The 20221-nt window shown below is 33.1% G+C and overlaps 3 protein-coding genes across 5 annotated transcripts; 1 reads left to right on the top strand and 2 right to left on the bottom strand.

The window, feature by feature from the left end:
• The first annotated feature begins 359 nt into the window (after window positions 1-359).
• On the top strand, window positions 360-4482 carry LOC100806409 (uncharacterized). Its single transcript, XM_006572884.3, has 7 exons — window positions 360-639; window positions 983-1186; window positions 1290-1571; window positions 2417-2519; window positions 2660-2778; window positions 2948-3043; window positions 3335-4482. Exons 1-7 carry the CDS (start codon window positions 451-453, stop codon window positions 3905-3907), a joined length of 1566 nt encoding a protein of 521 aa, XP_006572947.1. The 5' UTR covers window positions 360-450; the 3' UTR covers window positions 3908-4482.
• On the bottom strand, window positions 3559-8089 carry LOC100798066 (vacuolar protein sorting-associated protein 25). Of its 3 annotated transcripts, none has more exons than XM_041018343.1 (7): window positions 7945-8089; window positions 7632-7835; window positions 7029-7168; window positions 6835-6888; window positions 6668-6756; window positions 6498-6573; window positions 3559-3710 (listed from the first exon to the last, which is right to left on the bottom strand). In XM_041018343.1, the coding sequence occupies exons 2-7, from the start codon at window positions 7688-7690 to the stop codon at window positions 3679-3681; spliced, it is 450 nt and encodes a 149-aa protein (XP_040874277.1). In that variant the 5' UTR covers window positions 7691-7835; window positions 7945-8089; the 3' UTR covers window positions 3559-3678. The 3 variants fall into 3 exon arrangements, with proteins under 3 accessions (XP_040874277.1, XP_003516889.1, XP_040874274.1); XM_003516841.5 differs by lacking the exon at window positions 3559-3710 and adding an exon at window positions 5056-5335; XM_041018340.1 differs by lacking the exon at window positions 3559-3710 and adding an exon at window positions 5056-5335 and having other exon boundaries at window positions 6668-6747.
• Window positions 8090-8946: 857 nt separating this feature from the next.
• LOC100795944 (pentatricopeptide repeat-containing protein At1g31920) lies at window positions 8947-11364 on the bottom strand. The gene has a single exon (XM_006572883.4). The coding sequence runs from the start codon at window positions 10903-10905 to the stop codon at window positions 9088-9090; it is 1818 nt and encodes a 605-aa protein (XP_006572946.1). The 5' UTR covers window positions 10906-11364; the 3' UTR covers window positions 8947-9087.
• Window positions 11365-20221: the final 8857 nt, after the last annotated feature.

The raw sequence follows: 20221 nt of genomic DNA, 5'->3' as shown, positions 1-20221 counted from the left end.
ATTTATAAAAAAAAACATCTCATGCAGGAAGATTTTGAAATCAACCCAAAACAAGTAACTCACTATATAGTCATATGTCGGTGTGTACCACTTAATATTTGATAGGTATCTCAGTTTGAATTAGTTAGGTGGAGTCTATTATAATTTTACACTACTAGTTGGCTAGTTGTGGCAATGTATAAGCATTTTAAGCTGATAAGTTTAATAATTCTCTGTATAGCAAGGCTGGACGTGCACAACTTGTGCTATGTCCGTACTTTTTTAATTAGTAAAAAAATATTCTCACTTTGGCTTTTAAAAAAGAACACTTGCGTCAAATGTTCCTATATAAGGTCACACTCTCCTTCGCACTTGAGACACCAACGTCAACCAAATATTATCATCTTCTTTCTTCTTACATTAATTTTTCCGATCGAGTTTCTTTCTTCTTGTTCACATTTCCTTGGAACAATGGTTTTATCAAAAGTGGTTAAGAAGGTTACCGGAAGGCTTGAACAGATGCAGCCTGAGGCGCCCAAAAACACTATGCAAGTTGTGTTCATGTTAGCAGAAGCCATGAGGTACGGTTACACCGAGACACTGGGTACATGGAACCTCTTCGACTTGCCCACAGCCATCATTCACGCTGTCACGGACAAGGTCATTTCCATTTTCCAACTTCTCTTAATATTTTTTTTTCTTCAATAAATGTGTAAGTTTTTCCATGGTTTCTAATTATTCAGTGGTCCTGAATCATGAACCATCATGTCGTTCACGATCTTCTTGATCAATCTCTACATGACACATAACAAAAGTGTTGTTATTTGTTTTTTCTTACAATTAAAAACTCAATATCACGTACAGATTGGTCGGGACGATAGACAGGTGGTGATCCATAACCATATACCTAATAATTTCTTCTAGTTTAATTTTACATGCATGCATGATGATGCTTTTGCTAGTTATGACTCTCACTTAACCTAAACTGAATTTGAAAATGTAGGATAAGAAAACAGTTGCAAGTGAATGCGATGAAAGAAGTGATTGTGTGCAGCTGAAAGCCCCAGGAGTCTTGGATGAGTTATATGAGGTGAAGAAATTGTTGACACGGGCCATGCTTTTCAGTAGCAGAAAACGGTTTGGAGCATTTTTATTTGCTGCTGGATTCGCCAAGGAGGATGTCCTCCTAAGAAAGAGAACAGCTCGGGTACACACTTTGCCTTCTTATATCAATCAATTAATCAAATAGTTCAAAATGGATTATTAGCCACTATATATATAATTGAAGATTAATTTTATGTACATATCAGATTCTAAAGCCGGCATTCACAGTGATACGTGATAAAGAATCAAAATGTTTGTTTGTGTTCATCCGTGGAACTCGTAGCATAAAAGACACTCTCACAGATGCAATTGCTGCTCCCATCCCCTTCAGTCATAGATTCATTAGCAGTGATGGTAAGCTGAGAAGGAACAACACGGTTTCTGGACATGCACACCGTGGTATGGTTACTGCAGCTCGTTGGATTAGAAGACACTGCACCTCTACACTACTTGATGCTCTTCAAGAAAATCCCGACTTCAAAATCAAGGTATACATTGTTATGGCTGAAAAATGTTAAATGATTTTGAATTCTTAATAATTATTACATTGGATGCTAATATATCAAAAATTTTATTTTGAGTCTCTATTGTCAATTAAGTGATGATAAGAAATCTTTGTGTGTAGATGATATCACATCATGATTTAACCGACGACAAAGATTTAAAACAAAAAATTTAATATATCAAAATTTAATGCAACAAAAAAATTTATTAGAAATCTAAAATAAAAATCAGTCATTTATTTATGATTAAGCTTATTGTTATTACTTATTAGAATAAATTCTGTTTGAATAACAATGTAATAGTACACAGCCCAACCGGCTGAATTGAGAGCTAGTAATGAAAAATTAGGAAATTATTGTATTTCCTTTTTTTACTTCATTTCCTTCTTCCTTACTTTCCATATATGTTTTCACTTTAGAAGCATATAAAAGTACATTTTGGGTTGAATTAATGTGGAAGGTATAGACAGATGAGAAGAAAAGAATGTTGTAAAAGTACTTATAAACATACGTTCATTTCCTTCTTTCTTGCTTTCCATATATGTTTTCACTTTAGAAACATATAAAAGTACATTTTGGGTTGAATTAAAGGTAGAGACGGATGAGAAGAAAAGAATGTTGTAAAAGAAAAAGTAACAGAGGTGATAAGTCATATAATTAAGGAAAAAGATTAATGGACTAAAGTGAACGTTTGTTTATAAGTACTCTTTTACTTTAAATGCCATATTCTTGCTTCACTATTTTGTAAATTAAATTTATGTATTCTTTTTATTCAATCATGTAACTCAACCTTTTGACCCTTTTTTATTGTTATAATAATATTTCCATAGATCATTGGGCATTCACTTGGTGGTGGTACTGCTGCACTGTTGACATTTATGCTTAGAGAAATGAAGCAGTTCTCTTCATGTACTTGTGTAACGTTTGGACCAGGCATGTGGTTATATATGTTAAACTAACTTTTTTAATTTACATCTAGAGTTTTAATTTTTGTATTGATCTGATCTATCTAATTCTATAGGTCATGTGTTCTGATATGGCCAATCCTTCTTCACAACTGTATTTTTTTGCAGCTGCGTGTATGACATTGGAGTTAGCCGAATTCGGGAAGCCCTTTATCACTTCCATTATAAATGGTTATGACATAGTGCCTACATTGTCAGCTTCTTCTGTTCACGATTTCATTTACAAGGTGCATGCTCAAACTACTTCTCCCAGCCTAATTAAGATGGTTCCTCAAATACTAACATGTTAATTGACTAATTTCTGAAGATGTTATGTGTTAAAAATGGTTCATTCTTTGCCCAAGTTGGCTTTCATTAGGTCACTGCATAATATAATATGGATTGAATAATTTACAGGGTCGGATTAAGGATAAAAACATCCTAACTGCAGTTGGATCTCGCTTATCATTTGCGAAAGCCATCACAGGACATGCAGTAACTCGTTGCACCCAGGTAGCTTCAAGTTCCCTTTATATATATTTGACCATGAAAGTACTCAGTGGGTGCTCTAAAGGGATATAGTCCTTCATTAGGTATTCACTAAACTCTAACAAGAGTTTGTTCCTTCATTTATATTATCAAACCATACATAATATGAGGGAACTCTTAATTGATTGCTGTTTAGAAATTCTACTGTTCCTGCTGGCTATAATTATATATATATCTCCTTTTTGCATAGGGTCATATAATAATATATACATCTTTTAATTATCTTATGTTAATGATCCTTCTTTGTGCCTAAAGGTTGTGAAGAAGCATCAACAAAGAACTCAATCTTTGTTACCCTGCTCCCAACGTGAGAATATTGAAACATCAGATGACTTGGTTAAGGCTTCTCAATCATGGGAGACAAGTTGTGAAACTCTTTTGACTGAAGAACACGTAATCATAGAGTCTGTGTCGGATGATGAAGAATATAATTCTTCTAGTGAAGGATCTGACGGTGATGATGATGACTCAGATGATGATAAAGACAAATTGTCTAACATTCATGCTAAGGACAAAGAAGCAACCACAACAAAAAACATCACTGAAGAAGAGAGTGTTTGTCCTGTTCCAACATCAGTCAACTTGGATAGACATCCTCTTTATCCTCCAGGAAAAATCATGCACATTGTCCCTGAAAATAATAATTCAAACCGCAAGTATCCTGATAAGAAACGCATCTACTTATATGAAACACCTACACAATTTTATGGAAAGCTCAGATTTTCAAGAGGGATTATTCTGGATCATCTCACGAAGAAGTATTTGAAGAAGTTACAGCAATTAATCAATCAACTAGAGAAAGAGCAGTCCAAATTTGGCGGATTATGAGCCAAAGAATTAATAGCAATGGAATGATATAATAGCTACTAGCTAACTGGCTTGAGGAGCCTTACCATCAACTGGACCTCTTGATTCTGGTAGTCATGTTTGTTGTGTGTATTTGAATTCTAATTATTGAAAATATGCCTGCTGCTTGAAATGGATTCTAAAGATTCAGTTTTTCGAGTGTCTTTTAGGAGTTTGTTATTTCTTGTAACAGTTGTAAGTCTTTTTTTAAGTTTTGAATGTTTGTTTCTGTTTTTTTCATTTAAGTTGAAGTTATACTAACAATGATAGATGTATATTGAGCTCTATTTATAGAGTCATCCAATAAAGTTTTTCATGTGTTTATTTCTTTTCTTAATTTTCTGCTCTCATAAATAAAAAAATAAATAAATAAACAAATTAATGCCAAAGCTCTTAACTTAAGGAATTTGTGAGTTGATTGAGAGAAGCAAATACGTCATTTACTACAAATCCACCTCTTGTCTTTTTTTGTGGTGAGGTGTACTATAAAACACGATTTGCAAGGATGAATAATGTTCATCTTGAAACATTGGATCTTTGGGAGGAAAAAGAATAAAAAGTTTATGAACTACCTGCCAATCTTAGAATGACTAAGCTCATGAATCACAAACTTCAACTAAATGTTAACTCTGGTGTGCTTCATCCACCTTTGTAGTAAATCTAAGCTTGAAACCAAACTTCACAGTGGTATGAGTAACTGATTGACTGATGCACACATATAACCATTGACACAGAAGCAACTTCATTATTTCGCAGGGATTATACTGGATATCTCTGGTTTCAAATGATACAAACACCTCGTTGCCAATGTTTAACTCTGGTGTGCTTCATCTAAACTTGAAACCAAATGGCATTTGAAATAATTGTATTATTAATATGAGAACAACTTCGCATTTGAAATAATTGTATTATTAATATATGAGAACAACTTCGCAGTGGTATGATTAACTGATTGACTGATGCAGACATATAACCATTGACACAGAAGCAACTTCATTATTTTTAATAATATCAATGTTTGATACCAGGATAGCTTTTGGCACATTGGAATCCCTCCTTCAATTTACGAATTTAATGATTTCACAGGGAGCATAATTTCACTAATTTTACTACGAATAGCCACAAAGCAATTAACACAGCAAAGCTCCCGAAATGAAAATTGATAGCAATTTACTACAGCTTGTTCTTACACATCTTGCACATCAACTAATTAAATAGATAGCAAAAGATTCCCCTGTTGATGACATGTAAAATCCCCAAAGATTCAATAGATTAATTCACAAAACAATTATATAGAAAATTTAACTCCTTCATCATCAGTTGAAGTTCCTTTAAAGACCACAAGTTTTCCCTTCTGTTCTAATAGTTTCAGTGCACGATTCAAAATAGTTCGATCTATTCCATGAAGATCTGCAGAATATAAAATAGAATGAGAACCAAATTCAGTCAAAACAATTCCAAAGCCATATTTCTTTAACTCATCCTAATTAATCTTCCTATAACTTTTAGCTCATCCTAATCAATCTTTAAGCTACAGGTATTGTTCCAATCTCCATTCTATTAACCTGGAATTAAACTAGAGAAGGGTTGTTCAAGCACCATATTTCTTTAGCATAAATATTATGGTGGTTCACAAGTGTGCTGCTGATTTTCAAGTTCAGAAGGGAATAAGTCTACTTTATAAGTCTTTTTACCTCATTAAATAGAGGAAGCCACATCCAAGGACACTATTTTCTGATTTATCAAACATCCACATCAGTCTGAAAACACAATTCACATGAAGAAGACAATACGTCTTCTGTTCTGTTTAAAAAAAAATCTTTTAATTTCAAAAACTTCAAAAGGGGCGAGGGAGTGATTTAAAAAGGAAAACAATAAACCATTCAGATTCAACTTAAATCAAATGTTAAGACTATTTTACCGTTGTTCAACAAAATATTTCATTATAGGTCACTAATGGTGAAATATTAAGACAACAACGAATCACAAAATTGAAACTAACTAAAAACTGGTTTTAGATTTTAAAAATCAAAGCTTAAACTCTGTCAACCACCCTGTGCAGACCCTAACAATTTAGTTTTTTTTATATCTGTTCCATGCTTGCACACTTTCCAATCACCCTTAAGAAAGATAAAAATAGAGCATAAACTTCTTTAAACACTATTTCAAAAACAACATGTAAAGATAAATGGAGAATTACTGAATCCTTTTACCACAGCTCATACCCAAAAATCCTTTTTGGCATACTGATTCTCTGCCATGATGACTTTTATCTTATCCCAAATTAAATCTTAATACAGGTAAGGAAATATATCTATTCAAATTTCCATCTATCCCTCAACTACCAGAAAACACATAAGGTCTGATTCAACCAGATTGATTGGAAACAAAAAACAACAATATTATTAAATTATTAAAAATACCTACAAAAAGAACCACTATCAAGTCCTAGATATATACTCACACACCTCAAACACACAAGACAACTGTATTGAAGCAGCAAATAATCACCAAACTTGTCCTGCCTCACATTATAGCTAACTAAAAGGACCTATAAGCGTTAACAGATTACCTGTTCCTTGAGATTCGGTCCCTGTTCGTATTTCTTCTACTGTGACAACACCATCTTCCAGCCCATTATTTTTTGCCTAATCAATATTAAAGCAAATTTAATAACAAAGCAACAAATAAGTGAATAACTAATTGCAGGTAGTGGTTATCAAGCTAGTAATTTAAACTTACAAACTGTATTAAAATGTCAGCCCAATCTTGAAGCCGATACCAGAGAATAAGACATTTCCTATGTCCTTTATCCATCCATTCTGCACGTCCTGTCAAATTACACATGAGGCATTTTTCTGAGCCAAATACAAGAATTATAAATCCATTGACATGAATGAAACACACACCTTCAGACACTAATGCAGAAAGGAAAGCTTCTCTGGCTTCATGAGTAAGAGACCCTGCAGGATGAAAAATCTAAAACAATCGCACAACAAATGAGTGGAAATAAGCAAGACCTAAAATTTAAGGAGCATTTATGGGACATGTCAACTTCACATAAATGACACAAGCAGGAATTTTGACTTTTGAGCGAGCTTACTTTCAATTCCATGATTTGTAAATAGAGGAAATTCTTCTTCAAGCCCAATTACAAATATCTTCTGTGTTTTACAAAAATCTAAAATTAGATCTTTCCATAGTTGTATCTGCTTCTCTCTCGTGTCTCTTACTGGCTGCAAACTGAAAGGTAGAAGCCAAGGTCACCGGCACAATCACCACTAGTTAATGACTGCCTTACAATCAATGAGCCCTAAGCAGTGAATTTTGTAAATAAAGGAGGCAAAACAATTGAATCACACAACAATAATACAATGCCACAAGCAACCTGATAAAATATTCAATACAAGCAGTAGACAGGTCCCAGCAACCATAAAATAATTAAGTTTTCTGCAAACTTTGGCACAGGATATTTGGATCCTACAGAATGTGCACAGAATGGAAGTAATCAAAACTCAATTTTAACAGAAAATTCGCCACAGTGCTTATTCGGAATTTCATCATCATTTATTATCATCATTATTATTATTGAGGAAAATATGCGATTTTTTTGTTAGAAGAAAATTGATACCAAACCGAAGCACTTACAATTGAAAGAATGCAAAAAGAAAAAGGACTAAGGGAAAAAAAAAAAGGGGGAATTTACGTGAAATAAGGTGGGTAATTGAAGAAAGGTGGTAGTTTGAACCCTCCCAATTTCTGCATCTTGCATGTGCTGCTTAAATGCTATGCGCAGAAATTAACGGTCTTCTAGGAGCATTTTTAACCACAAGGATCTTGAGTTCAAGATCTGATCTTCAACCGATCTTTCGATAAAGAAAATGAGATCTTCTACAAGGTCCCTGAACATCTGCACATTGATTAAAAAAAATTACTCCCTCTCTCCCTAACAGCAAAACGCGGGAGGAAGAACTGTCCAAAAGAAGAAAGGAAAACAACTCAACCAAAAATTGACATACCGGCGGATGGGGGTCGCGGCGGAGGGGAAGGCGGTGGTGCGCGGAGAAGAAAGAAGAAAGAAGGTGAGGAGCGGGAGAAAAGAAAAAAGAAGAAAAGGAAAACGTGTGAGCACTGTTATAAATTAAAAATTGTTTGAAAGGAGATTAATTTAATTAATAAGGAATTAAATTAAAATATAAAAACTGTTAAAAACTTTTAATTTAAGAAAATAAAAAAACTCATTTCAATATATGAAAAAAATGTTTAACTGATAATTTGCAAAAATATTGTTAATTCTGATTGACAAAATTTAATCATTAATTAATGAAAAGTATAATTAATAATATAGGATTGAATTAGTTGATAATGATATTTCATTACGTAAAAAGATAGTTTACATAAACTTACAAATATTTGTATATAAGCCTGGATTTTTCTTATTATTCTTGCTTCTTGTATTCCTCTGTTATAATTTTTAAATAACTTAACACGTTAAAAATCAAAATTTGTCAATAACTCATTATTTTTGTAGTCTGAAACATCAAATACTCTTTTTTTTTTCTTATATTACTACCGTGTTTATGTGAAGACTACTATCAAGTGCAGCAGCCAGCAAGATAAACACTTTAGACTTATCTCTGAATACTAACTTCTTTTTGGGTGTATCATATAAAAGATTAACAAATTCTTTTAGTATTAGTATCAATTAGTTAGGGGCGAGAGGTCCAAAAATTGAAAATAGTACAATGAGTTAGGTGCTCTTCCTCCAATTGCTTTGTGTTTCTGAAAACCAAGAATTTATGTGACAGTCTTCTATAGCCTAAAGAAAGAAAGAAAGAAAAAAACTGTTGCGTTATCAAAATTATCAATTTGCTGACATCTTCGCTTATTCTTACTCTGATGTGCCTACAATTTCTATAACAAGTAGTATATGTTAAACAATACCATAACCAAAACCTATTTTCTTGTCTTGCTTGTGTGCTATGGATAGCAATATCATTGGTAGAAAAAGATGCTCAACATACCACAATGTCCAATCTTATTTCTAGTAGTTGTCTATTTACTGCAATATATATAACTAACAAATATGTGTGGGAAATGTCAAGACAGGAAAAAAAATACTACCCCTACAAAGAACCCTTTATGCATAAATGTAATGAAATTCACCAATAATCTTTACATGAGCAAGTTCCATCTTTGAAATGGTGGAAGCGATTACGGTCTCTCACAGTAATTTCCCGTTCATAGATCACGGAAATGAACTTAGTGTAAGTATGACAGTCATTACACATCCTAAGATTTCTTGATATTCTTATGGGAGATCCCTCCGATGTCTGTATTAGTGCAAAAGCAATTGCCAACTTCTGACTATGATGTTTCAGTCTCTGCCTCTTTTCATCTTCATCCACATCAAGCAACACCTGTGACATGTCTGGTGTATAGCCTTCAAATTTCAACTGCCATTCCATTTGTTGAATCATATCATAGATGGTTTCACATATTGGTTGAGACTTGTCCTGCGAAACAAACTTGTATACATTCCTATTTGCTTCAACCAAACTGAACCCAGGTGTTTGCACCAAGTGTTTTTCAGCCATTTCTGTTCTGATCCTGGCTACATTAGCCCATTTTTTAGCCCTTGCATACATATTTGCTAGCACCAAATAGTCCCCGGGATTGTGTTTATTCAACCTGAAAATATTCTCAGCTGCAATCTCCCCTATTTCCAAGTTATGGTGAACCTTACAAGCACTAAGAAGGCTCCTCCAAACCACATCATTAGGCTTAATTGGCATGCTTTTTATGAGGTCATAGGCTTCCTTTAGCATCCCAGCTCTCCCCATAAGATCCACCATACAACCATAGTGCTGAATTGTTGGTTTAATCATATGCTCAAATTGCATGCGGTTGAAACATTGAAGACCCTCATTGACAAGACCAGCATGACTGCAAGCACTTAACACACCCACATAGACAACATCATCTGGTGTCAAACCTTCCTCCAGCATGTCAGAGAAAACTCTTACAGCTTCCCTACCGCGCCCATGAATGGCAAGCCCCGCGATCATTACAGTGTAAGAGTATCTATTCTTATGAGCCATATTTTGGAACACACAAAGCCCTTTCTCAAGGCTCCCACACTTGACATACATATCAATTAATGAAGTCTTCACAACAACATTGAGTTCACTGATGTTCCTCAACAAGATCCCATGTATGCACCTTCCAAGATTAGGAGACCCCAAATGAGTGCAAGCAGAAAGTGCACTAACCAGAATGCTCTCTTCAGCCCTATGGCGTCCCTCGCCGCTCATGTCCCCAAGAAGCATCAAGCACTCATGCCACATCTCCACACTAGCATGAGCACCAATGATGGAACTCCACGAAGCCACACTCTTTTCATCCATTTGCTCAAACACAACACCAGCATGCTCTATTGCCCCACACTTGCCATACATGCTAATCAAGCCATTTTGCACAAAGACATCAACCTCAAGACCAGCCTTAAAAACATGAGCATGAATTTGCACTCCTTCCTTGAGAGCAACTAATAGAGAGCATGCCTTGAGCACAAACGGGTAGGTGAAGTTGTCAGGTTCAATTCCTCTTTCAAGCATCTCAACATAAAGCAACAAAGCTTCTTCTAGATCCATGCTATTGACATTTCCTCTAATCATGGTATTGTACTCAAAGCTACCAGGTTCCTCAATCTGACTGAAGATTGAGCAAGCATACTCCATGCTGCCCCATCTAGATAGAGCACAAGAGGCAACAAGATTGCTGCCACAGAAAGAATCATAGAAGAGACCCAATTTTAGAATATGGGCATGTACTTGCTTGAATTCTTCCATGCTCTTGCATCTCTTGAGCAAAGACAACCATCCCTGCTCATTGAACTTTGCATTCAATTCAGAGCTTTGGGGTGGACTATTTGGCAGTGACAAAAGATGGGATTGGCAAAGGACAGATGTCCCACTCATACTTCCATCCACACCATGTTAAACCAACAAGCTAAGCTAAGCTAAACATAAAAATAGCATACCCCCCATTATCAAGTCCAGGAGATAATATTGATGAAACTCTCCATGTAAGTAAGAATTAACTCAAAATTAGAATATAGAAACTGAGAAGAGATAGTTATGCACCAGAAAAAAGATGAACTCTATGATCCATGATGCAAGGAAAGTTTATCAGATGGTTGCAGAGTATTTGGCAAGTGGGCATGAAGTTGGGGTGTAGTGATCCCAATTACTGAAATGGCAACGGAAAAAAACTGTGCGAAGCATTGGTGGTGTGGTTTTGGGGGTTGACAGCGAAAAAAGATCCTTTTTTTTTTCTCAAAGGGTTTTTCAGAAGAAGAAAAAGATGGTAATTTTGAGAGGATTTGAATGTCATCCACGAAATTTGAGACAGCATTTCAGGCCACAAAAAAGCAGCGTTACATTATGGAACATGGGATTTCTGGATAGGATAATGTTTGGGCAAAGGTTGGGCCCACCAGATTCTCCTCGCAGTTAGAAGGCCTCTAATATTTCGCCATGTGTATGTTTGGATGTTTCAACTATAGAAAATTACAAATTTATTTTATTTTCGTAATTAGTTGGAACCTTGTGATTTACTTGGGGTCTAATTTCGTAGGTTGAATTAGAGCATCTAAGCCAACAGGGAAGAATAATATAGTATAATATTTCGTCTAGTAATAAAAACAAATGTTAAAAATCAAAGTTCTGTCTATCATGGGCTTCAAAACCTTTATTATTTTTTATTAATAATGTCAATTTTGAATGTTACATTTTTCACAATTTATCATGTGTCATCAAATTAATTAAATTAATATAATAAACTAATGAAATATTTAATTTTCTGTATCAAAAAAGTTTTAAGAGATTACAATAAAATTTTAAATATAAAGAGATCAAACTGAAACTTAAACATAAATAAGTGACCAAAATTCTATTATATCTAAAATAATTGACACACTCATGTTTCGTGTGTGTTTATTTCTTTTTTATTAGAGCTTCTTGACACTAAAGAAGATACACTATAGACTATAGACAAACAGATGAGTCAATTTAAATAGATTAGAACCAATTTGATTTCCTTATTAAATGGATTATATTTTGTTTGACTTGCATCCAACTCATTTAACTCACAGGTTAGTGGAATTGTTTGCAGACTCAATAATAATTTTTTCGAAAAATGTTACAAAAATAATAAATTAATAAAAATATTAAAAACAGTACAAAAAAATTTGATAAACACCGAAAAATGTCTAACATAAGATTAAAAAAATTATAAAATAAAACATACGCATGCATTAATGAAATAGTAAAATTCAAAATAAAATTGCATCTACATTACTCAAATATCAAATAAAGCATTAAATACTCTATCTCTAACTTTTTACATTAATAAATTATAAATATTCAAATAGTGAGAAAGAGGTCAATATATAGTATATACCAATAAAATATTAAATAATAATAATTTAATAAATTATAAAATAATAAATAATCTTTAAATTTAAAAAAAAATATCTAAAAAAGATAATTGATCTATGGGTCGGTCTGTTAACCATTGGATTGGATCCAACTTGTTTAACATATGAATTAAATAAAGTCCCATTTAAATAGACCGATATTTTAACTAATTAGTCTACGAGTTAAATAAACCATTGTGAGTCAAAGTCCATATATCTGCATCTGTCCTCTTTGTCTCTTTCGGTGGTGCTTGTTGTAAGATTGTTAAAACAAACCTTAATAATGATTCCTCTCTTAAAAAAAATTATTCAACTAGTATCTTGTTTACATTTTTTGTCTTTTGGCTTACATGAATAATGATTATAATATAATGCATGTTTTGTTTTTCAGTTCTAAATGGATGTTCGAAATAAAATGGAGTTTGCTAAAACATCAAATCCTTCCTTTTGTAAAACTGAATTTATGAATTATTAGATTTATTTTGGAATTCATGCAGCACATGTTGAACTAAAATCCAAACATGCACATAAAAGGGTACGAGCTGCAAGCCTAGCCTAAAATAAATTTTATTGTTTCCTACAAGTAAAGTCAGAGCAGTGAAAACAAGAAGAAAAAAAAAGCCTATAAATTGGTCATTTGTTTCCTACACAAGTGAAGCCTTTAGCAAAAACCCTAATTCCTCTTCAGAGACCCAATAAGTTGAAAGCAAAATAATATAAAAACAAAAACAAAAAACGCAATCTCTCTGTGTTCCCTGCATGATAACTTATTGGTAAGCTAATAAGATCACATCATATACAAGGAGCAGCGTTCAATCCTGCTATATGCAAATACTACACCTCTCTCCCTTGGAAACAAACAAGAAGAAAAAGCAGATAAAAAATAGTGATTCTGAATTTCTAATGTCCAACCAAACAATCAACTATCTACCAAACCACCACGGTAAGAAAGTAGCAGGTAGCAGTTGTTGCTCCTTTGGTTCAGTAGATGTATAGTTCCTCCTTACAAATTATAGAAGTACTTGTTAATAACTCCATTGCCATGTTTGGAACTTCACCTTGCATGCCACTTAATGAAGAAACAACCCAAGCTTAGAACATTTGCAGTCCCAAATGACAAAGGACTCACATGGTTTGCGAAACCTTTCCATACACGTGACTTGTGAGTTCATAGAAAAGATTTCCATATTATTCTTTGACTAACTTTTGCAATGACGGTCCAAGGCAACTTTCCATCTTCAAAACTGATTGACTTTTATTATATATATAGAAAAACTGAGGCAGTCATAGATATTTAACATTTTTATCTTTTAAAATACTTACATATTTTCACTCTGATTAAAATATATAACTAGTTGAGAAAATTTTAAGTTAAAAAAATTTGAGAAAAAGAGGTTGAAAGTTAAAAAGTTAAGCCCTTTGGATATGGTTCTAAGGTTTTAGATTGTCTTTTAACATGTACATTTCAAAACAAATTGTGTTCAATTAGATTTAGTTATATTAATTTTTAACTTTTGGAACAATTTTATCTTAATGTACAAAAAATAAAAATAACTTACTAACCATCTCATGTTAATATCATTATTAGCAATTTCACCCACAATTATCATTATTCATTCAACCTCCATTCTCATTATTATTATGGTTATCACAATCGGACCAGGCCAGTTAGTTCAACTAGGAATTGATGATCTATCTCATCGATTTAAATCCCAAAGTTAGAGTGCAACTGAATCAGTTATGAAACAAAAAAAAAACTGTTTAAGAATCAGTAAAATTGCTAAAAACTAGTAGTTGGATTGGTTTTAAATATTATGATGTATTAGATTTGCTTTCATACATAATTTACTTTTGTTATATGTCATGACTTATGACACTTTTGAGTAAAATTTAATTTTTAACATTATAAATTTATACATATTGTTAGGAATATTTCTTGTGATAAAGTGTAACCAAGTTTCAAAATAATAATAGAACTTACGTCCAAGTCGTCTCTCAAAGGACTATTGTATATTCAAATAATTAGGACTTAGAAAATAAGGTTTGGTAAAACTATTTATCAATTGATTGTATTGGAATTCATAAAAGAACAAACCGAAGAGTAAAAACAAATAAAAGAGAATTGAAGAAAGAATTGCAGTCTTGTTGTGAGAATTGATGGTTTGAACAGACAGGGTTGAACTTGGTTTTTCCATTTTTCAATACAATAATCGCAATCAATCTAGTTATTCATGCAATTTATCTCCAATTATATTTTAACTCTAATGTCTTAGGTGAAAGAGTCTAAGTTATTTAGATTAATTCTCAATGTCTTGGCAAATCAATCTAAATAACCAGCATTAACGTTTAAGAATTAAAGGAGCCTAATTAGTATTAACCTATGTCTATAATCAATCTCAATTAAGCACTCTTCTCAGTTTGGGAATCAAACAAATGTTTGTTGACTAAACTATTGATTCCTAATGTCAAGTAATAGGTGATCAATCTAAAACAAACATTAAGAAAAGAAGAAGAATAACAAATTTGAATAATTGTATTAAAAGAGAGTATTACATGAAATTAGGTTCAACCTATCCAACCTTGATAGATGAGGAGATTAGTTGCTCATAACTTGATTACAATTCTCATGATCAATCATACAAATGTGTAATGAATCAAAACTAAGAGCCCTAGGAATGGTACTCTCTATCTTAGAAAGTTGTTGTCTAAATCGCACCTAAATGCCTCTTCCATCTCATCTCAAGTCTTTTATATTTTGATATGGGTTTGGATCTAACGTGACACCCTTGCTTAAGTGTGAGTATTATCACTCTCAAGTGATGCCTTCTAATCTTTGTCAAGACAATTACTGACTCTCCTCATGTACGCGCACAAAAAATCTTAAGTGAGATCTTCATGTTCTTCCTTTACTTTACTTGCCTCGCTCAAGCCCTTTAAGACTTGGCTTAACCGAGGTTCTCCAGTGAATCCAAATTTACTCTCTTACTTATCTTGCTTAAGCACACAACATGTCACACTTAAGCGAGAAGCTCAATTTCTTCAATTGACTTAAATTCCTGCAAAAACTCCACACAAACATCAAAAGGTCCTAAAACTTAAATTATAAAGTTCCTGTGTGATTATTTACAATTTATCATAATCTTAAGATAAACCGTAACTCAATGTATAAAAAAATGCTAGATAATCGTCTCAAATCATATGTAAACTTAATGTATAATTAGTGATTATTACATATCATGTTATTTTTTGTTTAATATTGCTTAATATATTATATAAATTTATTAAAATATAAATATTTTATTGAAACTGGTTCGACTTTGGTTCAATCTTGGTTAAACCATTGAACCAATGTCTTCATCGTTTTAGTGATTGATTTGATTCTGATAACATTTGTTATCATTGACCATTACTTTCTTTATTGTCACCATCATTGTCATTATAAGGAAGCAATGCATTATTTTTATAGTTGCTGATAACTGCTAAATAATTGTATTTTGATGATAGAAAATAAGGCAAAATTGTCTTTAAAAATAATTATTTAGCAGTTATTTGCGCTTAAATATTAAAGAATTGATGTTTTGTTGAATTTTGGCTGCAGATATAAAAACTGGAGGTGTAACAAGCAAAAAGGCTAGAAAAATTGAAGAAAAGAAGAAAATCTGAAGCAAGCCCAGTCCAATACGCGCGCTGAGCGCGCGTTACGCGCTAAGCCCGCGATCTAACAGAAGCGCGCGCTAAGCCTGCAACATGCACGCTAAGCGCGCGATCTACACGCGCTGAGCGAGGGGGTGTCGCGCTGAGCGCGCCTACGAAGGCCCAAAACCCACTTCAACAGCTATAAATAGAGAGCCAGTCCAAGGGACAGAGGACACCACGACAGAACCCCCTCTCCTAGGGGTTTCATTTATTCCCTTTCTTTCTTTCACCCCTTTCTCATTGTAAAGCCCTCAATGGCCATGAGTGGCTAAACCCTTAGTTAGGGTCTGGCAGGCCTAGAAGCCAATGTGATGTATGATGTACTCTTCACTATTTATCAATGCAATACCAGGTTTTTCTTTCCTATTTTCTTTTCTGTTTTTACCTTGCATACTCATCTTTATATTCTGTTAGGGGTTAGATGCTCGGGAGAGGGTAACTTCTAAATAAGATTTAAAGAAGATATGCATGCATTAGTTTTAGGGGTTAGACGCTCGGGAGAGGATAACTTCTAATAGAACAAGAAGAAAAGATATCATAATAAAATCATTGCTAGGCATAGAGTGATTGCATTATGCCCATGCGTCAAAGCAAACATCTAGAATTAGAACTTCATGCATTTTATCTATTGAGTCTTTGCAAAGGCATTTGGGGGATAGATAGGTAAAATAGGTTTGTCATCGTGAGGCATCAGGGGCAAGTAAATGAATAGATGTGGGTGGGATAAAATCACCTGAATTGATAAAGAAAAAATCATAAACTCATACATCCTAGGCAGATAAGGCAAGTCAGTTCCTAACACTATTTTATCTTGAATTTATCTTTTATCTAAATCTTTTTTTTATCTTTTATCTTTTTCTTTATCTTTTAATTTTATCTTTAATTCTTTTATCTTATCTTTTCTTTTCTCTTCTAAGTTTATCTTTAAATATCTTATCTTTTCTTTACTTTATCTTCTATCTTTCTTTATCTTTTATTTTAAATTCTTATCTCTTGCTTTTAAATTGGATTTGCATTAATCTAAGTACAAACAAAGTCCCTGTGGATTCGACACTCGGACTTCCGAGAACTTTACTACTTGTCACGATTTGGTACACTTGCCAATGAGTCAACAAGTTTTTGGCGCCGTTGCCGGGGACTTTGTTTTTCGTACTTGATTAATTGCATATTTCAATTTGTAAGCAAAATGAGAAAGAAATAAAACAATGTGTAATATACATGTTCAATTTATAGAACTTATTATTAGTAACTAACCATCTACCTAATCTACCAATTAACTAACTTCGAAGTACTTCTCAATGTTATTTTTTTAAGTGTGATTAATTGAGACGATTTGAAAAACAAGTACACAAAAAAGTCATTATTAAAAACAGTTTTATTTGGTAAATAACGTCGAGGGGAATTGCTATACAAATTTGAACATGTAAACTTCATTTCTAAAGTTGTGTTATGCTATACAAATCAATTCACACAACAACCATACTACCAACATTTGACCAATCAAATGAAACATTGCTTTGAATACTTACATTTGTTGGGTTCCAAAGAAGTAAACATGCATTTTCTTCCGGTCAGAGGAATAGCCCCACTTCTCCGCCTCACTTACCTGCCACCAGTAAAGAACTCTTCAAAAGTCATGAAATAACTAGTTAACTACTACAAACAAGAAGGGAAGCAAACATAAACATGCTTAATTTTATAACCTAAGGCCCCATTTTTCTTACATTGTGATTTAGGGTGCATTTGACCACAGCCTAACAATGGGTGAAATTTAAGGGAGTAAATTTTAATGGGCAAAAAGTATGTTTAATTAGAGTGAAAAAAGACAAAAGAAGTTACGAGTTCTTTTGTTGTAAAACCAGCACTAATCCTGACAAGGGGAAACATTGTCCAGTGTCGCCCCTCTCCTCCCTCACACCCTTGCTTACATCTCTCTCAAAATAGAAATATTAGCAATATAACAAAACATTAATTGAAAACGAACCTTGAACACACATTACTCTTCTATTAGCCACAATTAATAGAACTAAATTAAACGGGAAATAGGAGGAGGCTAGGGTTGACGACATTACCAGTTCAACGAGGCTAGGGTTGATCGAAGCCCACCGTTCGAGGAACACAAGCTATGGTTCGCTTCGATGTGCCTCACTTTAACAAAACCGAACACCGTTTAGGTGTGTCAACTACTCAGCTTCGATGAGGTTGAGGTGCGTCAGCTTCGATGAGGTTCAGGTGCGTCAGGTTCGATGTGGTTGACGTGCGTGAGGTTCAATGAGGATGAGGTTGAGGTTGAGGTTGAGCTTCGATGAGGAATATCACGAGAGAATGGCTGAGAGGAGAGACAACTGAAGAGGCTAGGGTAAATTAAAGTATACAACGACGGTCATAGGGGAAAAACTGTTGTTGTCTTAATTAGTGGTAATTACAACATTGCCACTACAACCAATTCTACATCGGTTATTTGTAACCGTCTTAAAATCTACGACGTAAAAAACAAAATTTGTATTACTAATTACAAAATTGCCACCGTGCCATATATTAAATCGATTCCCTAGAACCGTCGTAGATTGCGCGATGTTAAAACCATTATTTCTAGTAGTGAGTTGACATCTCAATTTGGACAATAATGTATTTGAGCACAAAATTTACTTGGTAAAATAAAAATGAAAATATCAACTTATCATTGTTAATGCCTTTTGTATTAGAATTATCATACGAAGCATTAGGTTCAAGTATTCGTTGTATCAAGATCTTCTACACTTTAAGTACTTGTATAATATTTAGAGAAACAGAAAACAAGTGAGTCCTATATTTTTTAAAATTAAAGAATTTAAGAGGAGTCAAACTTCTTGTTTGTCATTAACATTCTTTCGGAGGGCCATTGAAATGAACATAATTGTGCATCCTTAGTTGGTGCAAATCAATAATCATGCGTTAGATATGATTATTGCTTTGGAGATTAAAGTGGCATCACTTTTACAGTGTGGGAAGCTATAGTGTGCACTGTTACGAAGCATGGGCATAGTTTGGATACTAGGTTCTACCCTTTCTTTTAGGTTCCTCAATTTTGAAGCGTGCAATATTTCTCTAATCAATCATCGTCCTTTTTGGATGGGGTTGTTAGCTTTAGTTTAATCATTTTGGGTGTTTGACTATGCTTTCTTCGTCTAACTAAAAAAAAAGAATTTCTTTCTTATGTTTATTTAATAATTAACATTGTATATAATTATATTTTTCTCTTTTTTATTATCTTTTTTTAAAAACACGCATTTAACATTTAAGTTTATTCAGTACAATACAGTTTTTATTTTAAAAATATATTCGAAAAAGCACATAGTTGTCACATAAATATTCAAAATAGAAAAAAATCAATGTAATTTACAAAATTAAATGCCCATTTTTTTATAAATTCCGCAAATGTTCCAATTAATCATTTTTTATACTATACTGATATTGAATTACAATTATGTCTGGACTCTGGAGTGTATTATATTAAGCTTGATAATTTGATTGTAAGGGATGATGCCAACCTTTTGACGGGAATTGGGAAAATATTTTCTTATGAGAAATATCATCATATCTCTAAATATTAAAACGACTATAAGAAAGAAAAGAATCTCATGTAACTACTTGAAGGATTAAAATTGGCATTTTTTTTAATTCATTTTACGATTGATTGAGATGGTATTTGAAACATTTGTATTAATAAAAAAAACATTATTTATAACATTTTTTGCTCTAAGGTTTAAAGGTTACGTGGCGAAAATGCTTTAATCTTGACATTTTGCCAACGAATTGAAAGTTTGAAACGGCAATAAATGAAGTGTAAAAAGCAATCATACTCACCATTTTATAACGCGTTCGTTACAGATATCTACTTAAGCAACCAAACTCTTTGCAATGTTTTTTTTTTAATTTAAGGTTTTATTTCTCCATATAAGGTTTTGTATTAATAAATCAATTAAACCGTATATATACCATGATTTAAAATGTTCTACATTCCAGTGAAAAACATGAAGAAAAAAATCAAGAATGATATTATCATCTGCACTCTCATAATGCTACTTTTAAAATCATAGTATGTATTCTATCTTTAAATTAAAACAGTTTTAAGTAATTAT

The sequence above is a fragment of the Glycine max genome, chromosome 1, assembly GCF_000004515.6.
Source record: "Glycine max cultivar Williams 82 chromosome 1, Glycine_max_v4.0, whole genome shotgun sequence".
In the NCBI taxonomy this organism is placed as follows: domain Eukaryota; kingdom Viridiplantae; phylum Streptophyta; class Magnoliopsida; order Fabales; family Fabaceae; genus Glycine; species Glycine max.
This window is presented reverse-complemented; position numbering and strand designations above follow the sequence as displayed.